The sequence below is a fragment of the Eschrichtius robustus genome, chromosome 3, assembly GCF_028021215.1.
Source record: "Eschrichtius robustus isolate mEscRob2 chromosome 3, mEscRob2.pri, whole genome shotgun sequence".
Lineage (NCBI taxonomy): Eukaryota > Metazoa > Chordata > Mammalia > Artiodactyla > Eschrichtiidae > Eschrichtius > Eschrichtius robustus.
The window spans coordinates 154,293,687-154,317,615 of NC_090826.1; the positions used below are offsets into that span (position 1 = coordinate 154,293,687).

The 23,929-nt window shown below is 47.8% G+C and overlaps 1 protein-coding gene across 2 annotated transcripts in view; it reads left to right on the top strand.

The window, feature by feature from the left end:
• Nucleotides 1-2,872: 2,872 nt before the first annotated feature.
• Nucleotides 2,873-23,929, top strand: part of ADORA1 (adenosine A1 receptor) — a 33,029-nt gene continuing 11,972 nt past the window's right edge. The window contains exons 1-2 of one of the 2 annotated variants that reach the window (XM_068538457.1): nt 2,873-2,891; nt 3,314-3,656. In XM_068538457.1, the coding sequence (XP_068394558.1) occupies nt 3,316-3,656 (341 nt within the window). In that variant the 5' untranslated portion in view covers nt 2,873-2,891; nt 3,314-3,315. Of the gene's footprint in view, nt 2,892-3,313; nt 3,657-23,929 lie in introns of those variants that run through there. The other variant, XM_068538455.1, reaches the window with a different exon arrangement.

The following is a 23,929-nucleotide window of genomic DNA, read 5'->3' on the forward strand; positions in this document are numbered from 1 at the left end:
TTAGTTTGGCCCTTATTTTCTCCATCCAGCAACAACCAGCTCTAGGACAAAATTACTTTTCCCTTAGTGAAATGCAATTCTATTCCTCATAACTTCCTTTATTGAAAACACACATCCTACTTTCTTGCTGCATACTGAAATGTTTCCTTTATTCTTTCAAGTAGCTTTAATGACATATTTAAATTAGAATCCTCAACTCTTAAACACCTTAATTTCTAGTGAGAATGAAAAAGTAAGCAATTGGGAACTGTCTTCTACATTAGCATTCTGTAGATTGGAAAACATAAATACCAATAATAACTTCTAAAAAAAATGTGCTTTTTTATAGAAACTGTCTCAGTGTGGCACCAAATACATTTATTAATAATCCTCAATACCTTTAGTTTCTCTGTAAAAGGAAGCCAATGTTCAGTAATTAATGTTTCAGTATCCTATTTTATTTGGGAATGACTTAGCTATTCAATAAACTTCTATCATTTAACTTAACTTAGCACAACTCTAAACTTTTAAGTTACCAAATATCTGGAGAGATTATTTTTAAGTAGACATTCTTAAAATATAATTAATCCTAAAGAGTTCACCCAAAAGCTCTTATCTCACTTACATTTAATTTACTTATAAAAATTTCATCATACCAAGTTATTTTTCTTGCTGACAAGTTTGCAACGGATGTAATAAGATCTTATTTGACTTCTATGAAATCTAGGTATTGATACAATAAAAGTATTACACTTAATGTTGATGACTCTAAAGACATATCTATATTAATTAAATCTACAAACTTTAACTTTAATACCAGGTATTATTTTAATACTGAATATTTCCTAGTTCACATGAACACAAAATTCATTCTGGCAAGTTTCCTTTCTGAGAAATTTATATAAGCACTTAATTTCCTTTAAGCCAATTAAGTACAGCTAATAACATCCAAAGGTAAAGACATATATGCCAACATAGACATATAGACAGATACAACCAGAGAGCTCATAGTTTCATTTTAACACTTAGTCATGATTCACATATTACAATCTAAAACTCATTACAGTGCCTCGTTCCTGATCTCTGCCCTGAGCTCCCGTGCTGAAGATCAGGGACTGCAGTGGCTAGTGACCTAATCCTTGTAGAGGCAGATGACAAGTGGCAGTTTTAGTTGGCACCCTCCTCTCAGCAGAACTCCTCTCTTGACATCCTGAAACCCAACAAGAATGCAGTGACCTCAGTGACTGGGATGTGGTCAGGCGGCACTGGGGTCTCCCAGCCTCTCTTCGCCCTCATAGAGCTCTCTCCCAATATCCATGAACAAGGATTTCTCAAGTCGGGTTCTTTGTAAGGCACCTGGTCTGAGTGAGCATCTGCCGTGGGGTGGTCCTTAGGCAATACCAGTGGTCCACCTAAACTGAAACTGTGGCAGGAGACAGCCAAGAGTGGGATCAGGATGGAGCACAGTGGTGGAGAGCCCTGTGCTGGGAGTCAGGAGCATGGTTTCTTACTCTGGTTCTGTTAGAATTTGCTGTGGGAACTTATGAAAGTCCCTTCCTTCCCTGGGTCTGCTTTTTCATCAATAACATGTGGAAATTGGACTGGATACCTATGGCTTAGGTACTGTGCTATGAAGAGGCAGAAGGAGGAAAGAAAAGGAGCACACGAAGAGGTGACACTGATGTAGATGACCTTGTGAAGCTAGGTCACTTCTCTGAGCCTCAGTGTCCTCTTCTGTAAAATGGAAATTACCAGATAGAGGAGAAAGGAACATAATTACTCAGGATAGAGCCTGCAAAGCAATGTGTGCTGGAATATGCAGGGGCTGATTTCATGGGAAAGCAGGGTTTCAGGATTGAGGGGTCCGGGAGTGTGCCAGGACTTCCAACTGACTGTTGGGGGAAATGGAGAAGGGGGGCATCCTGGAGTCTTGCAGGTGAGATGCCTTGCTGTGACAGGGGGAGGGATCGCTGACACCCCACATGTGAGAAGAGAGGGAGAGTGAACACAGGGAGGCTGCACCGCTGTCCACTCTTGAGACAGGATCCACACATCAAACCCTACGACAAGCTCACATTTCCCAGCTTTTCTCACCCAGAATCACTGCCTTTGTTCAGAGGAGGGGATGGGGGAGGAGACAGAGGGCCAGGAGGGAGGGGCCCCGCGGTGCCGCCGCCGCCCCCACCCCCTCCGGTTGTGCGGAGCCCGACTGCCACTCAGCTCTGGCGCCGTGGGCGACGGAGGCGCCGGGTGCCCGAGTCGAGTCCCAGACAGCTGCCATCCCTCTGGACCTGACAGGCTGGCCCTGGATTCTTCAGGCATCCCTGGAGCAAGAGGCTGCCCAATGCGTGGAGCTGGGAGGGCGCTTGGACAGAACCATTCAGGTGGCTAGGAGCTCCGCCAGCTTTGGTCACCTTGGGTAAGTCTGTACCTCAGTTCGCCTCCGGGTCATCCCCAGTGGGGATGCAGGAAAGGGTTTAAAGAGGCGACTAGAATGCCCCCTTGGGGCAGGGTGTGTGCGAGGGTCCCTGGCAGAGCCGGACCGGGACCGGGGACTGCTAGGAAGCAGGAGCCAGCAGTGCCTCTGGTGGGTGGGCGCAGGGCATGTGTGCGCTGCAAGCTGGGGAAAGGGGACCCCGCACCCTGGCTTGGTGCTGGGCTCAGTCCTCCAGACCCATGTCTGCCAGACCAGTCCCAGGTGCGAAACAGGGGCGCTACGTCTTTAAAAGCGTCCGGGCTGAGCCTCTGCCGCACCATGTGATTGCCTGAAAGGCCGGGCTAGGAGCTCTGCGGCGGGAGCCTGGAGGACTGTGAGCTGCTGCGCGCGGTGCTGAGAGTCCAGCCCTGCCTGGCGCGGCCTCAAGCCCTGAGCGGCACCAGGTGCCCGGAACTTTGGGCACCGCCTCTGGGACTCCCTGGCCACCAGCAGACAGGATGGTGAGCTCCCTGCATCCTGTTCTGTGGGCATGGGTAGGCAGAGCCAAGCACGGGGGACCCCTGTTGGGTGAGTGTGTGCTGGGAACTGCCTCACACCTGATAGAAAAGCCAGTGGAGGAGTGAGTGCTGCTATTTTATGTTGTCGAATGGATCCTCTGGGATTGATAAGGGGAGTGGACAAAGATTCGGCAGAGAAAGGGTTAGGGTACCCCACCAGCTTGGGCAGGCACTAGATGTGCCAAGTGGGGCACATCTCCAAAGGGCAGCTGGACTTCCAGAGCTGCCTGGGTTCCCCTCCCCCTCCCAGACAGGCCTTCCCACCCCAGGCTTCCGTGACCACAGGTGCTTGCCTCCTGCCCCTTGGTGCCTGTCTGCTGATGTGCCCAGCCTGTGCCCACCATGCCGCCCTCCATCTCGGCCTTCCAGGCCGCGTATATTGGCATCGAGGTGCTCATCGCCCTGGTCTCCGTGCCTGGGAACGTGCTGGTGATCTGGGCAGTGAAGGTGAACCAGGCACTGCGGGATGCCACGTTCTGCTTCATCGTGTCCCTGGCAGTGGCTGATGTGGCAGTGGGCGCTCTGGTCATCCCACTTGCCATCCTCATCAACATTGGGCCACAGACCTACTTCCACACCTGCCTCATGGTCGCCTGCCCTGTCCTCATCCTCACTCAGAGCTCCATCTTGGCCCTGCTGGCAATTGCTGTCGACCGCTACCTCCGTGTCAAGATCCCGCTCAGGTGAGTCCAGAGCAGCTGAAGGTACCTGCTGTGCCCCATGCTGGGTGGCTTGAGGGCCATCTAGAGAGGATAAAAGGTAGAGCATAAGACCCCAAGTAAGCCGGATAGTGTCTGGGCCATTGTGCCCCAGCCCTCACTCTGCCTTCCTCTCCTCTGCTCTACAGTATCAGGCTGAACTGAAGTTGAAGCAGGAGGGGGCTGGGTGGCTGGAGGAATGTGAACCTGGCAGTGCTCAGGACCCCAGAGCTGAAGCTCCACTGTTCTCCTGACCCAGCCAGGGAACCTGAGGCTGCCTGTTCAGCCTGGCCTGGGGGGGCGGGGGTGGGGTGGACAGTGAGCCCTGGTTGGGAATGAGCTGATCTCCACCAGTTTGAGGGAAGTGGAAGGGGCAGAGCAGATTGCTAGGGTGGGCTTAGGGTGGCACACCACGGACAGGAGTGCTGCTTCTCTAACCAGACCTGGGAAAGCTTCCTGAGGATACTCTTTCTTGTTCTGCAGATACCCTTGTGCTAGCCAGCTCCATGCCCCAGGGCTGTCCTGTTGAACCCAGACAGTCTGCTTACCTCTGCCCAACTCCCACTTATGGGATCTCTGTTGCAGGCAGGAGGAGGCAGGCTCTTAATGTTCCTGTTGTGTTGCAAAACCATGTTGTGTTTCCGGTCACAGCAGAGGTGCTTATGCTGTGTCCAGGCAGCACCAGGGTGGGTGACCTAATAGTGGCAGTCCTGTCATGCAGGTGTCCAGTCCACATTGGGGCTCTTTCCCTGGGCCTGCCAGGCCATAATCTTGTCACCAGGCAGTGCCTGGGCCACCAAGTGCCAGCAAATGCCTGGGCACACTGCCAGTGCTGGCCTCACTGGGACATTCTTGTGAGGCGTGCTTGCCCCCTCTTTAAATCTTCTCACCAGTAGATTCCCTTTCTACTGCGGAGTTCTAGACGTCTTCGGCACCTGCTGTCCCTGGAGTAGCTTCCATAACTGGGACATGGAGCCTCTGGCCTCACCTGACAACTTGCCCAGGCAGGCCTAGGCACCCATGTTTCTCCTGTTTGCATTACATTTGTACACATTTAATTTTTCAAAGATTTTATAATGCACCATGTTTTTCCTCTTTTCATCATGATCCTATAAGGGAGGTGAAGTAGGAGCTGGTAAAGGGGAAACAGATCCAGAGAACCTCCTGAAGCTGGTTGGGAGCAGAGCCTTGATTCCACTGCTCCCCTTCCTTCCTGATTCCCCCAGTGTCCCAGCCCCCTGATGGCAGTGTTTCTGCCCTGTTTACCTCCTTCACAACCTCCAAGTTTCCCAGGGAAGGTGAGGTGAAGACTGCCGCTCAGGGGAGAAGGGAAGACAGGGAAGGCAGCCCAGAAACCCTGTAATCTCAGCCACTGAGGGGCCTTCATGCTGCCATTAGCCCCAGGTTGTGGCTGGGCTATACCAATGAACCTGATTTCAACCCATTAGGGTGGGCTGGGCCTCTGAGCCTGGCGATTATAACAAAGTGTTGCCACATTAGGAAAGTCATGCAGATATGTGAATATAGGAAGGCTGCTTAAGAAATCTGGTCTACTGAGTGGGTGCCAATGCAAACCAAAGGCCTGGTCATGATGTAACAGAGGTTACGGGCCCACAGAATGTGCCCTCCTTGTCCTGTGGGGATGGCGATGGCTGTGCTGGCAGAATTGCAGGCTCATTCTTCCAGAAGACAGCTTCTGTTGCTCCTTGCTCCAGCCTTGAGGAGCTGGGGGTCTTTAAGAGCTGTCGTTGGAGGGCCAAGGCAGAGGTATGCATAGAGGCTAACAATACAGGCCTGGGTTCAAATCCTTGCTATGAATTCCTAGCTGTATGACCTTGAGAAAGTCACTTATTAACCTCCTTCAGTTTTAACTTACACGTCAATAAAAGGAGACATTAATAATAGTACCTTCTTCCTAGGATGATTGGAAGAATATAATAAACTCCTACATATAAAGCACGTGGTACTGTATAATGCACTTGGCGTTATATGCAAGCCATAAGTGGTAGGTTTATTTTGTAGTTTTATTATCATTGTTAACATATGGTTCAAAGTGGGTCTGAATAGGCAAGCCCTGCGCCCCCCCCCACACACTGATGCTCTTACATAACAACACATATGCCCTTATACACATGCACGCACACATGGGCACACATGACACACCACATTTCCAGGGAGGTGTCAAAGTACTGTTAAGTTATATTTATACATGTTTTTCTTCCTTGCTAGATTGTCATGCCTCAAGTGCAGCGACCTGGGCAGTGACCATATTTTGTTCATTTCTACAAATTCTCCAGAATGCCTAGCATAGTGTCTGGCGCATAGCAGACACTCAGTAAATGTTGATTGAATTGGATGAGTTTTCAGAGCTCACACGGTTGAGCCTCAGGCAGGCCTTCCAGGGGTCTAACCTCTAACCATCATGCTGTGGTCTGTATCTTCCCAGCATTCTACCTCAGGGCCCTGACCACAGCTGCCCTTATCAGCTCAGGTGGCTCCTTCAGAGCCACACCCCAGTAGTGCCTGAGAGAGGAGTCTTTCTCCTGAGTTAGAGAAAGGCTGCTGGGCCTAGCTTCCAAAGCTGGGATCCTGGAGGCTGGGCTGAGGTGACGGGTCACTCCAGGGCCCCGTGCAGGAGGAACAGCTTGCGCTGCTGCCCTCTGGGCAGCTGGAGTCAGCAGGCTGCTGGGTCTGGGAGAACACCTTTCTGCCGGAGGTCCCCAGGTGCCTGGCTCCCTGCCCTGACAAGCCAGACAGAGGTAGATGTGGCCTGGGAACCAGGGAGAAATACTGCCCAAGCATTGGTGAGGCATGTATGGGGCATTCGGTGACAGGAGTCAGCTGGGCCCCTCACCAAGCAAGGCATGGTTTGGTCAGGCAACTACAAATTTTATTTCCTTCCACTTGGCAGAAAGCCAAGAGAAAAAAAGGTTCACATCGTGTAGTGTGATCCAGTTACAAAAAAAAAAAAGCTTAAATTGTTGATTCATCAATAACCTGTGGTTATTTAAAGGTATTTTACAGGTTATTTGCCTGGCACCTCCACATGCTTGGTAATGGATACCCCATCCCCCTCAGCTCCTACTTCTAGGGAATCCCTGGGTTTTCTTGGTGGCACTCTGTGCCAACTTGATACCTACTCCAGGGGGCTTGTTATGGGGAGGAGTGCCACTCCCTGACCACCACAGCCCTCTCTGTGGGAAGGAGACCTGTCTGTGACTAGATGGGTTGGTGTGGGGTGAAGGGGTGATGGGTATTTGGGAGTCAGAAATACCTGAGTTTGAACCTTGCTGTTACAAAGTAGCTGTGCAACCTTCTTGGATAAGTTATTCAATCCCTGAGCCTCCTCTTTGCCACCACACCCCCTGCCACCGTCTGTTAAATGAAGGGACTGGATTCTGGATTCGAGGTCTCTGAGGTTCCTTTCAGCTCTAACTTTCTATAGTTCTTCCTTACCATGACTCTTGCCAATACTGTGTTGAAATCCTGGGAAGATTGTGTTGTGTTTTTAAGCTCCTAGTGGTTATGAGCTAGGCACAATGCTATATTTTTATATGCTTTATCTCATTTAATGCTCATAGTTTCTTGCTGGTAGAGGTTATTGTTATCCCCATTCTAGACACATCTATAGATACACTGAGGTCTAAAGCTCAGGATGGTTCAGTAATTTTCCCAAACATCTTATCAGGAGCCAAGACAGGATTTGAATCCAGGTCTGTCTACCAGAGATGCCTTTAACCAGTGAGCCCATATGTGTTTTGAATCAGCCTCGAGAAGCTATAGGATTTATGGAACAGTTTCCTCACGGCTGTCAGCGGGGGTGATATTTCCCCTCTGATTTTTGCCATGGCCTCTGCACTCTGCTCCAGCCCATGCTTGGTGCCTCTCCCTCCCTCCTCACCTTCACTCCAGTGGGCAGTTGAGCCCCTGGCAGCCCTGCCTCTGTCCACAGCTGGAGGCCTGCCCAACTGGGCTGCTGGCCAGGGAAGTACAGCAGAGTGTGGGGGAGGCCAGACTGCTGGACCAGAGCTCTGGGAAAGAAATCTGGTAGATTAAGGTATGTTTGCTTTTAGGCATCAATTTAGCCCTCTCCCCCCACCCCCCAGCTAGCCTGGGCTCTCTATTGGTGCCATCTGCTTTCAGCAGAGGTAGGCCATCTCTAGCTCCTGTATGGATGGATTAGTCATTGGCCTAGAGTGGCTGAGACAGAAGAGGAGTGATAGCAAGCCCTGATGCCCAACTCCCTCACATTTGGAGAAGAGGAAACAGAGGCCCAGAGTTCCAGCATGTTCAAGGTCACTGAGCCACAGCCTCTTTTCTCCTCCTAATTCTGACTCTTGCTCCCCAGCCTTTGATGTAAAAGGCTTACCTGCAAGGAATAGAACAGAGAAATTTCAGCCTCCACAGGTTAAGTCAGCAAATTAATGGTGGGCTTACAGGGGGAAAGTGATGGAAGAATGTCAACTTTGTGATTAAAAAGGTAATTTCTTTGTTTGAACTAGGGATAGCCTTCAGGTGGGTTATGCTAAAGAGCACTCTGGGCAATCCAGATTAGTATCAGTGGTGAAAGCTTCTCCCAGCTGACATTGGAATGGCATCTAGGAAGCCTCCGAGTGCTTTAGGAGTGCTGCTTGGAAGCAAGGGAATGGCCAGGCTACTTTCTGAAGAACCCCTCTACCCAGAGGTCATGGGGCAGAGCCTTGGAGGCTGTGTTGTGTTTCATATTTGATATTTATTTCCAAGCATAAAAGCAATCCATGTTTATTGTTAAAAATTTGAGAAATATAGAAAAGAATAAAGATGACAAAATAACCAGTAATTCTGCCACCTGCAGATCACTACTGTTAAATTTCTGGTGTTCCAGAAAATTTTCCCACATAGATAGATGATAGATAGATAGATAGATAGATGTTAGATAGATAATTATTTTTACATAGTTGAGGGCATCTATGGTTTTTATATCCTATTTTATACACTTAATGTTACATTATAATCATTTCCCCCATGTCAATAAAGAATATTTTCTAAGGATTTTTATAATGGTATAATATTGGATTGTCTTTTTATTCATCTTTCAAGTCTTAGCTAAAACAGCCCCTTCTTAAGGAGGCCTTCTCTGACCCCCTCCCCCGCTAGACCAGGTTCATTTCCTCTGTTAGTTACTCCGGGTGGATCTATTTTTCCTTCCCCATCTCTCCTGGCCCAGGTAGTTTTTCTGGGCTTGGTAAGCACCAAAAAGGCCAGGACCACATCTGCTCACCTACCTATGTAACCCCCATGCCTGGCACAGAGTAGGCATGCTATAAACATTTTTTGAATAAATGATTATCATATTTTATTGACTCATTTTTATAATTTTGACTAGATTGTTACTGATTTTTAATTTTTACAAATAACACTACAGTGATACCCACAATTCACATTGTTTGTAGGATCAGAGCCAAGCCTAGAACTTTGGGTTTTGCCTCCTAGTAGATAGCACAGCTTCTGCCTGTAAGGATTTTCTTATAAGGTTAAATATTTCCCAACTCCCTTTCCTCCAACTCTCCCTTCTCCTCCTGCCCAGTTTCACCAAAACTGAAAGCCCCCAGAGGTGCACCTGGCATTTCTCTGCCCATTTGCCCTTCTGGGCTAGGTAGGGCAGGACTCTCTGGCCCCCAAGTCTAGCCCACATTGCCTAGTCTCTATTCCCTGAGGCCTGGGCATCCTGTTTCTTTGCATCTTAGTGAGGAGAGCAGTCCCTAGAGTAGAGGGCTTGGAGTATGGTACTTCCTTGTTGGCCTCATTTGGCAGGATGGGCACAGAACAGAGAGGAAGGACGATACCTGGCTCTTTGAGCTGCATGAATCACCCCTTCAGCCTCAGCCTCCTTCTTAACTCAAGCCCAAAGGAGGCTACCAGCTCTGTAGAACAAAGAAAAGGCTGGCAGTTGATGGTGGGCTGGGATACAAAGGGGAGGCGGGTAGGTGGGCCTTGGCATTCATGTCCCCTTGGAAATACTGGCTTGTGGGTGGGCAGGGAGACAGGGACAGCTGGCAAAGGGCTTCCCTGACCCAAAAGATAAAGGAGATCAGGCATCTTATCCTGCAATGCTCCTCACCCTGGAAGTTTTTTCCTTAGCAGGATTACAGAGAGCTGTTCAGTTAGGGAGCTGGTGATATCCATTTATCTATTTCATAAACATACTTTGAGTACTGACCATTTACTGGGTACTTTGTGGGGCCTGGGGATACAGAGATGGACAGGCTGGTCTGGTCTCTATCTCTGTCTGGGGGTGCTTAGACACTGTTGAGATTGTGGATTCCCACAGACCAAGGTGGCCAAGTAGAAACTCCCAACCTGCCTTTGGTGGGAGTGGAGGTGGCTGGAGAGCTGAAAATCAGCCCCTGACACCTTGCAGTGCTTGGGCTGGGCATCTGGACCCAACTCCACACCCACTCTCTGCAGCCCTGGTCATGGTGGAGAGGGCCTTTGGGACTGTCTTCCTGCCACCTGCTTTCAGAACTTCTCTGTTCTTTGGGAGAGGAAAGCAACTGGTCACCCTGATTTGTCTCCACACAGGGCCCTAATATAGAGAAATCTGTTCATTCATTCATTCAGCAATACTTATTGAGTGCCTCCTATGTACCAGGCATTGTTATGGATACTTGGGATACATTCATTAACTAAACAAGATCTTCATGGAGGCTGCATGCTAATGGGTTGGTGGACAGATGCTAAATAATAAACATAATACCTAATATGTAGAGTGTTAGAAGGTAAAATAAAAAGCAGGGCAAATGGGATCGGGAATGCTAAGATGGGGGTGGGGAGAAAGGTTTGCAATTTCAAATGGGGTGGTAAGTGTGGCTTCCTTGAGAAGGTGCCATTTGAGCACAATCTTGGGGGTGAGGAACTCTGCCATGCAGATACTGGGAGAACATTCCACACAGAGGAAATAATTAGAGCAAAGGTCCTAGGGAAGGAACGTACCCAAAGTGGTAGCAAGGAGGTCTGTGTGGCTGGGATAAAGGGGGAGAGTGGTTGGAGATAAGCCTGGAAAGATAATAAGCTGCTGGCTTGGAGGCTACTGGAAGGACATTGGCTTTTACTCTGAGGGAGATGGGGAGCCATTGCAGGTTTAGAGCAAGGAATTGACATGATATGACTTAGGTTTTAAAGGCTCACTCTGACTGCTGTGTTGAGAATATGCTGTAGGGGCAAGCAGGGGACTAGTTAGGAGCTACAGCAGTAATTCAGACAAGAGAAGAGGGAAGTGGCTTGAATCAGAATGATAGGAAGCAGAGGAGGTGGTAAGAAGTGATTAATTCTGGATGTGCATTTTCAAATTTTAACTTTTTATATCCTTTTTATTGAGGTAAAATATTCATACAGTACATAAGTCTTAAGTGTATAGCCCAATAAGTTTTTGGCATATGGATGTATCTATGTAACCACCCCCCAGATCAATATTTGGAACATTTCAACACCCCAGAAGGTGCTTTCCAAAGGTACTTTCCAAAAGGTAACCACTATTTTCACCTTTATCCCTATAGATTGATTTTGCCTTTTCTTGAAATTTTATAAAGGGAATTGAGTAGTATATACTCTTTCTGTCTGGCTTCTGAAGCTTAAAATTATGTCTGAGATTCATCCATACTATTGAGCGAAATAGTAGGTTTTGCTTGTTTGTTTTTGTTTTGTTTTGTTTTTTCTCATTGCTGTTAGAATTCCATTGAATGAATGTGCCACGATTTTTAAATTCTGGATGTATTTGGAAGAAAAAAAATGTTTTCTTATGGATTGGATGTGGGGTGTGAGAGAAAGAAGAGTCAAGTATGACCAAACTTTTAGTTCTAAGCAACTGGAAATATAGAGTGTGCATTATTTGAGGTAGGAAAGGCTGCAGGTGATACAAGTTTTTGGAGCAATAAAAGGAATTCAGATTTAGACACGTTGAGTTTGGTGTATCTGTTAAATACCTCAGTGGAATGTTGAACAGGCAGTTGGATGGATATACAAGGATGGAGTTCAGGAGAAAGGTCTGGGCTGGGGATGTAAATGTGACAGCCATTGGCATGTAGATGGTGTTTAAATACACGAGGCTGGATGAGATCCCCAAGAGAGAAAGTAGAAATAAAGAAGAGGATGAAGATGATATGATACTATACATAGAAAATCCTAAAGACACCACCAGAAAACTACTAGAGCTCATCAATGAATTTGGTAAAGTTGCAAGATACAAAATTAATATACAGAAATCTGTTGCATTTCTATACACTAACAGTGAAGTATCAGAAAGAGAAATTAAGGAAACAGTCACATTTACCATCGCATCCAAAAGAATACAATACCTGGGGATAAACCTACCTAAAAGGCAAAAGATCTGTACTCTGAAAACTGTAAGACACTGATGAAAGAAACTGAAGATGACACACACAGATGGAAGGATATACCATGTTCTTGGATTGGAAGAATCAATATTGTTTAAATGACCATACTACCCAAGGCAATCTACAGATTCAGTGCAATCCCTGTCAAAATACTGATGGCACTTTTCACAGAACTAGGTCAAATAGTTTTAAAATTTGTATGGAAACACAAAAGACCCAGAATAGCCAAAACAGTCTTGAGAAAGAAGAACAGAGCTGGAGGAATCACACTCCTTGACTTCAGTCTGTGCTACAAAGCTACAGTAATCAAAAGAGTATGGTACTGGCACAGAAACAGTCACATAGATCAATGGAACAGGATAGAGAGCCCAGAAATAAACCCGTGCACTTATGGTCAATTAATCTACGACAAAGTAGGCAAGAATGGACAATGGAGAAAAGACAGTCTCTTCAATAAGTGGTGCTGGGAAAACTGGACAGCTACATGTAAAAGAATGAAATTAAAACATTCTCTAACACCATATACAAAAATAAAGTCAAAATGGATTAAAAATGTAAATGTAAGACCAGATATTATAAAACTCCTAGAGGAAAAACATAGGCAGAACACTCTTTGACATAAATCGCAGCAATATTTTTTTGGATCCATCTCCTAGAGTAATGGAAATGAAAACAAAAATAAACCAGTGGGACCTAATTAAACTTAAAATCTTTTGCACAGCAAAGGAAACCATCAACAAAACAAAAAGACAACCTACTGAATGGGAGAAAATATTTGCAAATGATATGACCAATAAGGGATTAAGAGCCAACGTACATAAACAACTCACACAAGTCAACATAAAAAACCCTGATTAAAAAGTGGGCAGAAAAACTGAATAGACATTTTTCCAAAGAGGAAATGCAGATGGCCAAAAGGCACATAAAAAGATAATCATCAGGGAAATACAAATCAAAACCACAATGAGATATCAACTCACCCTGTCAGAATGGCTGTCAACAGAAAGAACACACATAACAAATGTTAGAAAGGATGTGAAGAAAAGGGAACCCTCCTACACTGTTGGTGGGAAGGTAAATTGGTGTAGCCACTGTGGAAAACAGTGTGGAGGTTTCTCAAAAAACTAAAAATAGAACTACCATATGATCCTGCAATTCCACTGTTGGGTATATATCTGAAGAAAACGATCACACTAATTCAAAAAGATACATGCGCCCCAATGTTCATAGCAGCATTATTTACAATTGCCAAGATATGGAAACAACCTAAGTGTCCATCAACAGATGAATGAATAAAGAAAATGTGGTATATATATACAATGGAATACTACTCAGCCATAGAAAAGAACAAAATTTTGCCATTTGCAGGAACATAGATGGATTTGGAGGGCGTTATGCTGAGTGAAATAAGTCAGAGAAATACAAATACTGTATGATATCACTTATATGTAGAATCTAAAAAACACAACAAACTAGTGAATGTAACAAAAAAGAAGCAGACTCACAGATATAGAGAACAAACCAGTGGTTACCAGTGCAGGGGGTGGGAGGGGTGGGGGCAATATAGGGGTGGGGGAGTGGGTGTGAGATAGGTTTAAAGGTGTATTATACAACATGGGGAATATAGCCAACATTTTGTAATAACTGTAAATGGAAAGTAACCTTTCAAAATTGTATAAACATTTTTTTTAAAAGTTTAAGAAAGCAGAGGAGAGGACCAAGGACTGAGCATTGAGAGTTTGGGGAGAAGATGAAGCACCAGCAAAAGGGACTTAAGGAGAGCTACAGATATAGGAAGAAACCCAGAGCCCCAGGTGTGGTGTCCTAGAAGCCAAGCAGAGAGTATATGAAGGAGGAGCAAGAGATTGGCTGTCAAGTGCTGCCAATGGGTCAAGTGAGATGAGGACTGAGAATTACCATTGGATTTAGCAAGAGCAATGTTAATAGAGTGGTAGGAGCAGAAAGTCTAGTTGGAGAGGGCTCAGGAGAGAAGAGGAATGGAATTGAAAACAGCTGGCGTAGATTACTCTTTTGAGGTATTTAGTTGCAGAGCATTAAGCCATGGGGCAAGAGCTGTCAGGAGAAGTGGAAACAAGGCATTTTGCTTTGTTGTTTGCTAAGAAGGGACATTAGTATGTCTGTGTACTGACTGAGACGATCTAGTAGAGAGTGCAAAACTAATGATAGGGCAAAGGATAGAATTTCTGGATTGACGTCCTTGTTTAGGCAAGCAGGGCTGGGACCTAGGGCAAACACAGAGGGATTGGCTTTAGAGGAGCCTGGAGATCATCTAAGAGGCAGAAAGGCAGAGTATGTGGGTGCTGGTAGGTGACGTTCTCTTCGGAGTGTTTTGGTTTTCTTAGTGAAGTGGGAAGCGAGGTCATCAGCTGAGAGGGAGGAGGTGATGGAGAGAGTAGCAAGTGTGAAATAATTCTTTAGGAAGTAGGAGAAAGGCTAGACTCAGAAAGTCTAGTATAGTTGGAGGCAGCATTAAGGGCCCACCTGAAATTCGTGGTGATAAATTTGAGTGTTCAGATGCACAGGCCCAGGCATGGAGGAGGCAGCGAGTTCACTCCTTCACTAATTCAGAAGCACCAGATTCCATGCCAGGCATTAGGTATCTTATCATGGTCAAGAAGTCGGTCCTGATCCCTGCCCTCATGAAATTTAGAGACTAGCTGGGAGAGAGCCAAGACACAGATAAACAAGGAGGTAGCTACAATTACACCTTGAGAAGTATTTGAGGAAGGAAGCCATCCTGGAATTGACTGTGCCTGGCCCTTGTTGGCTTCTCTAAACCCTGTGTCAGTCCAGCCCTCATGGGGCCCAAGGACTAAGGTAGGGCCTTATAGGCCATGTGGTTCATGGTCAAGAGTTTGGATAGGATTCTAGGTACACAGTGAAGCCTTTGAATGCTTTAAGCAAGGAATGACATAATCCAGATTACATTTTTAAAACGTCAAGTCCTTAACAAAATATTAGCAAATCAAATCCAGTGACACATAAAAAGGATAATATATCACAACCAAATAGGGTTTATTCCATGTTAGAGTTAGAACCAACTGGTGATGGACTGGAGGTACAGAGTGGGAGAAGGATCAAGTATGACTCTCCAGGATTAAGGGTGAAGCCACGGGGTGGATGGTGGTGCCATTTCTGGAGATAGGGAAGGGTGGGGAAGGGAGGAATGGGGAGAAGATTCAGATCCTAGTAGGTACTCAAGTGGTAGTGATATAACGGCGGGTCCACTGGTGGTCTCTCTCTTGCTCATTCCCCAGCTTCTGTCCCTTCATGTGGTCCAACAGATGGGCCCCCTTTTGCCTCACACATCACCAAAGAAGGAGTCCTTCAAATGTCCAGCAAGTTTCCTGGGTGCCTCCAGCTGCTCCATCTACTGTTCCCACCTCACTTCTCAGGAGGCTTTTGGCTTTCTTAGGCTGAAAGCACAGCAATAAGGACATGTGGCTTTGGGCTCCCTAAAACTTCCAGAAGGAGACAGAATATTTGGGGGTTCGTCCTTCTTGCCAGGCTTTATTCAGAATGAGACACAGTAGCTTCTGTGATAACTGAGGCCCCCCAAGTCTCTACCCATCCTCAGTCAGGTGGGCACTCTCCCTAGATACTCTGTGCCTCCACAGCCTCATTTCCCACCCTCATCGCTGGAACCCACTAGTGGCCTGGCACTGGGGATTGTGTTAATCCCCTGCACAGTGGTCGTTCCTCCCCAATTCCGCAGCAGGGTCCTCTCACAGCTGCTATATTGGGCACTGGGTGGCCCAGTTTCAACTAATGCAGCAGAGAAGATGGTCAATCAATAAACAGGCAGTTATCAAGTATCGGCTCCAGCCTAGCCCTGATGGGCAGAGCAGGAGGGCTGGGGGAGCCCCAAGGCTAGCATAGGGCACACAGGGACAGGGTCTCTGTCGCTCTGGACTGCTTGGTGGAGCACTGTCAGCTCTTCTGTGCAGAAACTGTCTTTTGCCTTGTGTAGCAGAGAAAGCTTTGCAGTGCAGTTGGTGAGGTTGGTGCAGAACCTGAGGGCCAGACCTTGCAGCTCTCACCATGCAGCCTGCTCTCAGAGTCCACGGGCTTCCAATTCTCTGCTTCCCACCCCTGGGAGAGCAGGGGCCGAGACTGCAGCAGAGCAAGAGCTACTTCTTAGCCCTTTTTTTCTAGCCCAACGGAACAAAGAGCTCTGACGCACACCCACCCAGCTGGAATGGAATGTACCAGGCAGTGATTCTCTTGGGGGCACCAGAGGGAAAGGTCTGTTGGAAAAAAGCCCCTCTACCCCAGATATGTCTTTTCATTTTTTTATTGAAGTATAATTGACTTACAATATTAGTTTCAGGTGTACAACATAGTGATTTCATATTTTTATACATTACAAAATAATCACCAGGGCAAGTCTAGTTATTGTCTGTCACCATACAAAGTTACTACACTATTATTGACTATATTCCCTATGCTGTATATTACATTCCCATGACTTATTTTACCCCAGATATTTTTAATGATCACCTTTTCAGAGACACATCTCTCTCCCCCTGCTTTATGGAGGTACGCGAGTGGAATGAAGGGTAAGAGCAGTCTCCCCAGACAGAAAGTTCAGGTACTTGGAACTGTGTCATCTTGGAGTAGTTACCTAACCTTTCCGAGCTTCCATTTCCTCTTCTGCAAAACAGGCTTCTTAATACTTCCTCTAAAGGTTGTAATGAGGCTTAGAGATGAGATACATTAAGGGGCTGGCACATAGTAGGCACTCAGTAAATGGGGGCTGTTACTATTGTCAAATAATCCAAACTTGGTTCTCATATACCACTTGATGTTGTGTGGCCGCTGTAGTTCCAATGGGACAAGTCCTCATCGAGATGAGTTGCATACTCTGTGAGAGCAGGGTGTGGTTCTCTCCATCTGCCTCGCTCATTGTATTTCAGTACCTAACAACACATGCCTGGCTGGCACTTAGTAGGTGGCTGAATCAGTGTTTGTGGGGGGAAGGAAGCCTTAGTGGGGCAGATTGAGTAGCCAGGTAGAGAAAAAGTTAGTTGGATATTTTACATTCACCCACAGAGGGCAAACGCAGGTACTGGAGAGTGAAGGGTTATTTCATTAAAACATCCCCAGGAGATGAGAGGAGTAAAGTGTCTCGCTCAAGCTTACCTGGCAAGTTAGGGGGGAGTATTCTGGCCTCCTGACCCCCAGCTCAGCTCCTGTTGGTCCCCGTGCTCCTGTTTCTATGAGGAAAGGGTGTGAATAGTCCCTCCTGAGCTCTGCTTGTCTTCCCACGGCCTTGTCCAGCCCTTCCTGGAGGGTTGGCCTCTGAGGGAGCCGAAGCAAGGGCTCCCCTGGGGGCTGGCAGCTCCGTAAATCCTCTCTGGGGAGGAAGACATTCAGTGTGTTTGGGGACTCGCTGTGCTCAGCAGACACACCTGCCATGGTGGCCCATCCTCTGCAGAGTAAATACAACACCCCCTACCCCACATTACGGGCTCCTGGGGCTGCCATTCTCAGATGGCCCAGCAAGGGCCAGGGAGAGATGCAGAAACCACTCAGAGCGGCTCTGTCAGGCCCAGGGGCTGACAGTCTGGGAGCAGCCAGCAAGCCAGAGAGGGGTGTGAAGGCATGATGCCTTCCCTCTGCCATCATCACCTGTAATCATGACAGGAGGCCACGGTGGCTTCAGGCTCTTAGTGGTGTGTGTGTGTGTGTGTGTGTGTGTGTGTGTGTGTGTGTGTGTGTGTGTGTGTGTGTGTGTGTGTGTGTAGGGAGCTATAGCTTTTTATTTTTAAAGGTCAAAAAATTATATCCTGGGTTTTCAGACCTTTCATTCAATTCTGCTTCCTCACCCCTGCCCCTGCCCATCCCAGTCCCTCATTCAAGGCCTAGGGAAGAGTCCCAACAAGGCTAATCTCTTTCCTGTTTGTGCCCCACCCAATCCTCATGCCCTACCCCCACCATTAATCTTCCTTGACGTAGGAACACAGTTTATATGTTCAAGTTAAGAAATGTTTTCTGACAACACAAGTCCTGCCCTCAATGGCACAGACCCACAGTCTCTTGGGCAAGATTGACAATTTACCAGCTGCCACGCAGCAGGAGGCCTGAGCAGGCCTGGCCCACACACAAGCACACAGGGCCAAGGTTGCTCCCCCAGCCTAAGATGCTCAACCCCACCCCACGTTTTACCTGTGCTCAAAACTCACCTTCCCTGCCTCCTAGCCAGTTACATCTTAACCTGTCCAGGCCTTGGAGTTGAGGAGAAGGATGAAAGAAGGATGTTTAACATCTAAGACCATGTCTTAAACACACACACACACACACACACACACACACCCCTCAGAAATGTGTTCCCTTTTCTTTTCTAATTCCTACTCATTCTTTAATAGTCAACTCAGATGACACCTCCTCCCAAAGCCTTCCTTGTTTTGGTGTGTTTACAGCTCCCCATGCTCCCCTGTAACACAGCCCTTGTCAGATTGCACCAAGGTAACCTCCTTCACTGGCCTGTGAGCAACTTGAGGGTGGGGTCCAAGCCTATTCAACTCTCCTTCACAGTGTCCAGCATAGTTTCTGCCCATTTTTGGTATCCAATGCCTGACCAATAAATGAATGGTAATAGTAGCAAGTGACTCTTGAACACCTAATATTTGCTAGGCCTTTGCTAAATACTTTATATGGATTCTCTTATTCAAATCCTTGCATAATTTTATGAAGAGGCACTAATAATATTTTATAATAGTAATAATATATTCCTATTTTCCACATTTTCTGAGGAAGCTGAGGCTCAGAGAGGTTAAACAACTTATTATTAGTCACACAACATCTAAGTGTAACTGGAAATGTTGAATGAACAATTGAATGGATGAATGAAGAGACCTGCATTTGAGCCTTGACTCCAGCCTTACTGCTGGGTGATTTTGGGTAAATCACTTACCTCTTTGGGTTTCAGTTTCCACACCTATAGAATGGGCACAATTCCTTATCCTTACTGCAGAGAGTTGTCTATAAAGCAGTGCTCTCAGAAGAGGAAAATGGCTGCATTATTCAGGGATGAGTTGGTTCTGGGTGTGTGTGGGGAGGCTCCCAAACCCCCACCCCAAACTGTCCTCTGGCCTGCAGAGTACCACCCAAGAGCTGGCCTGACTGCCTGGCACTGAGGTGGCAGAAGGAGCTAATGTTGGCTGCCGGGCTATGGGTACATGAGTGGAGCAGAGACCCGAGAGAGACACAACTGCCACCCGGATGTGAGGAGGATCAGGAAGTGGGTGCTGCCGCACGCCTGGCAGAGGGGATGAGTTTGTCTTTGGAGCTGACGTTTAAAGAGAAAACCTCTTCCCTCTTCCCCCTCGGGTGTCGTGCCACACTGTCTACCACCTGCTCGAGCTGTAGACAGCTCTCCTGGCTGCTGGGAGACGGTCGTGCATCTCCAGCACTCAGTGGAGTGGAGGCTCCACACCAACAACTCCCTGACCACACTAGGTGGGCGGGCGCCTTGGGCCTGGTGGGGAGGGAACTCACAGGGACTGGATGTGCAGGCTACTGCTGGGCTTTAACTCCTCCATGACGGGCAGCTCCAGGGCCTCAAGGGGTCTGCACAGGAGCGGTTGTCACCTCCCACTGCTGAAGTCCACACAGGCAAGGAGGGGCCATTCTCTAGGCCTCAGTCTTCCTGTCAGAACATGGCCTGAGTCTGAGTTCGGTCTACTGTCAAAGTTTGAAGAAAAAAATGTTCAAGGGAAACATTTGGGAGGAGAATCAAGGACAGGGGAACCCCCTCCCAAACCAGGGAGACTTGATCTCCCAATTCACCCAGTACAGAGAGAGACCCGGAGCCAGGAACTCAGAGGCTGGAACTCAGTCTGCCGCTGTACCCATTTGGACAAGCCACCTCACTTCGGAGCTGCATCTTCCTCAGCAAAGGGGACTCACAGTCCCTGCCTGACTTCTCAGGGTTGCTGCAAGGATCCAGCACGCAGTGTGTGTGCTGAGTCTGAGGAAAGAAGGGATGCTGAGAGGCACAGAACTCTGAGTGCCTTAGGAGTCAGGCTGGCAATGCTGGTCTCCCAGTCCTGACTCTGCTACTTACTTGTCCTATGATCTTGCCCAAACTCTCTGAGCCTCAGTTTTACATGTGTAAAATGGAAATAATGACATCTTCCTCATTGGATTGTTGAGGGGATTACACGTGAAAATAATGTAAACCCACCATCTCTCTCCAGTATCACAGGGGCTTGTTCTTCCCTTTCCTGCTGTTTCATGGGAGGGAAGACGATGGATGGATAGCAGCATGCACACGTGTGTCTCTCTGTCTCTGTTGCAGTTGGGGTGGACAGTTAACACAGCCACCCTCCACTGTGGCTTGAAAGGTTCCTTTACATGCATGCCATGGCCTAACGTTGGTGAGCTCCACCTGGGGAAGTGGCCGTGGCACGGCTCGGAGGTGCATAGAGCCGTATACACAGGTGAGGCGTGCTCTGTCACTGTTCTGGGTACAGTGCCTGGGGCACTTCCCTCTCTGCTTCAAGCTCCTCCATGAGTCCAGGGGCTGCCTGACATGATAGGATCCTGAGGAAGGAGATATGTGGTCTGGGGGGAGAGGGAGTGCCTGCATGCTGAGTGTCTCCTCAATGTCGGGAACAGTGATGAGTGCCTTCTTTGGTAGCATATTTAATTTTTTTTTTTAATTTTATTTATTTATTTGCTGCGTTGGGTCTTCGTTGCTGCGCGCGGGCTTTCTCTAGTTGCATCGAGCATGGGCTACTCTTCGTTGCAGTGCGCGGGCCTCTCATTGCAGTGGCTTGGCTTGTTGCGGAGCATGGGCTCCAGGGTGCGTGGGCTTCAGTAGCTGTAGCACGCGGGCTCAGTAGTTGTGGCGCACGGGCTTAGCTGCTCCGCGGCATGTGGGATCTTCCCGGACCAGGGCTTGAACCCGTGTCCCCTGCATTGGCAGGCGGACTCCCAACCACTGCGCCACCAGGGAAGCCCAGCATATTTAATTTTATTTAGCCTTGCAAGGCTGGTATCAACACCATTTTTACAAATAAAGAAATAAGAGAACCAGGGAGGTAAAGGAACTGGAAAATAGTTATCCAGCTAGTAATTAGCAAAACTGGGATTTGAATCAGCTTGCCAGATACCAAAGTGAATGCTGTTTATGATATACCCACTAACCCAGCCACTCTCCTCAGGGATTTCCAGACTGTGGGGAACCACAGCCCCTGTCCTCAGAGAGCTTCTAGGCTAAGATGGAGGCAGAACACAAGATTTTGCAGTTAAGAGAAATTGGACAGGCCGAGCTAAGAGGGTTGAGACTTCTGGGACAGAGGCTGCTAGTGGGCACAGGCCTGACCTGACCTGCCATCTGGTTTCCTTTAGGCCCTGCCTGCTTTCTCTCAGGTTCTAGGGCCTGCATGTGCTCATTTGCACAGCTACCTTGATCACAAGTGCAGGGAAGCTAAATCAGGAGGTGTTGCTAACATCATGGCAGCAGAAATAATCCCATGAGGTCTGTGGAAGTGAGAATGGAGGAGGTAGGCTAGAGAGGCAGCCCAGCTGACCCTGGGCTGGGTCCTAGGGCTGAGTGTTGTGAAGGATTCCAGGAGACCTTCTCTGCCACCCACAGGTAGCATGCATCCTGCAAAGAGCACTGGGCCAGATTCAGAGGAACCTGGGTTCAGTCTCAGCTCAAACACTAATCAGCCAAGCTGTGGCCTTGGGCACTCACTGAACCTTCTTGGGCCTCTGTACAATGGCAACAACAAAATCTGCCCTGTCTATCAGGCAAGCTGAAATGCTTTGTGAGGAGAGCTGTGCCGCCCCACTATCATTTCGCTGAGGTGGGGAGCCTCTTGCCTTCCCTTTTCCCACCCTGGTTCCCTGCCTTTCCTCTCTCCATATGGTGGAGGTGGCTGTCCATTAACAGAAACAAGTCACACAGGTGGTTTGCAAGGGACCTGGCAGGTATTTGAGTTCCTATTTCCTGCAGGATCCAAGACAATGCCTTTCCTTTTTCTGGACTCCTCAGACAGCCTTCTCCCCAAACAAGGGTGGGGAGGGTTACTTCTGGGCCAGCATTAGGCTGAATGCCATTGGGCCTTGCTCCTCACACACATTGCAGTCTGAGAAGCTTGGACGATAAGGGGTACTGGGGAACATAAGACTATAGTCCCTATTCTCAAAGTCCTCACAGCCTCATGGGGATATTATTGTGTGAAACACAAAACCCTGGTTTGGGAGGCGGCTGACCTGAGTTGCAGTTCCAATTCTAACCACCAGCTATGTGACCTTGAGGGTGTTACTCAGTCTTCTCATCTGTGGAGTTGCTGCCTTCCTCCTAAGATGATTGTGAAAAGAGGAAAGGAGAGACTGTATGTAAAGCTCAATGCCAAGTTGTTACTATAGGAACACTGGGAGGTGGGCTAGGCAGATATCAGCTCCATTTTAGATGAGGAAGCTAAGATTCTGAAAGGTGATGTAATATGCTAACACAGCAAGTTTGAGTCTGATTAGAGCCCAGGCCCTCTAATGCCTGTCACATGCCTGCCAGTGTTTTGTTATCTTGAGCCTTTTGCTTCCTTGGCCAACTGGTGTGACTCTGTTGGAGATAGTGGGTACCAGCTATGGAGGTCAGGGAGGGAGAGTTTTGGGTGGTCAGGCCTTTGTGGGATTTGAAAGTTGGGGACCCTAGAGTTGGACCTTCCAAATGCCCCAGATTGTTGGTATTAATATCAGCTGGGTGAGGGAGGCCACTTTGGTGTCCCCACCCTGTGCCTGCAGTGCCTGTCCTACCTGATTCTTGCCTGGTTGAGTCCCCAAGGCCCATTATTGTCAGCAATCTGCATTTTCTTTTTTGTGGCTCTGAGCACAGCACTTTGAAGTTTTTGTAAATGGTGGATGGAAAAAAAAGGCTTCGATATAATAAGCTTCCTCCTCTCCACATACATCATAATGTAAGATTCCCACATCGAGGGTCGTGGCAGATGTGAGTGATTTATTGGGCTTTGCAGAGTGGCAGAAGTGACTGAAAATATGGTCATTGATCAGTGCTCAGAGAAGCTGCCTTGCCAGGCCCCTGCTCTGGGATGCTGCCAGCGTCTCCATGCTGCTCCATTATCCTGGCGCAAATCACAGGGGTGTAGGGCAGCTCCCTGAGAACAGACTGTTCCCTACTTCCACCCAGGGACAGCTGTGAGGAGAAAGGCTGGTCTTGTAGTTAGAACCACGTAATTCAGTGGCTTAATGTATTAAGTTGGGTGACTTATAATGCAAAGTGACTGGGTGACTGGGACAGAAACTTGGAATGGAACTCTCAAGGATTCTATGGAAGGTCCCTCATCTGGGTGGGCTGGGTGCAGGGTCTTCTACCTGCCAGGAGGGATGTTGTGGAGAGAAGCAAAAAGCTTCAAAGTGGCTTCCTCTTACCCTCCTTCCTACTTTATTCACATTTAAAGTGGTTATTGATATCACTGGATTAATGTTTACCATGTTGGTAACTTTTCTATTCATTGGGTTTGTTGTTTGTTTCTCCCCTACCTTCTCTTTTCCGCCTGCTCTGGTTTTATCTGAGCATTTTATATGAATCCATTTTCATTTCTAAAAATATTATTGTGTGCCTACTGTGTACCAGATACCATGGTGGGTGCTAGGAGTACAACATTGAACCAGACCTGACTCCTGCTCTTGGGGGACTTGCAGTTATATGCTCAGGGAGGAAACAAATAATTTTACTGATTGTCCCACATGGGGAAGAGGAGGGCATCAGCTCCCACCTTGATCCAGGGGATCCTGCTGCATGCTGTCCTGGGCAGGGGACTCTATGCCCAGCCTGTATCTACCTGGGCAAGACTGGGTGCTTCCCCACCTTCCACTGCATCAGGATCCTCC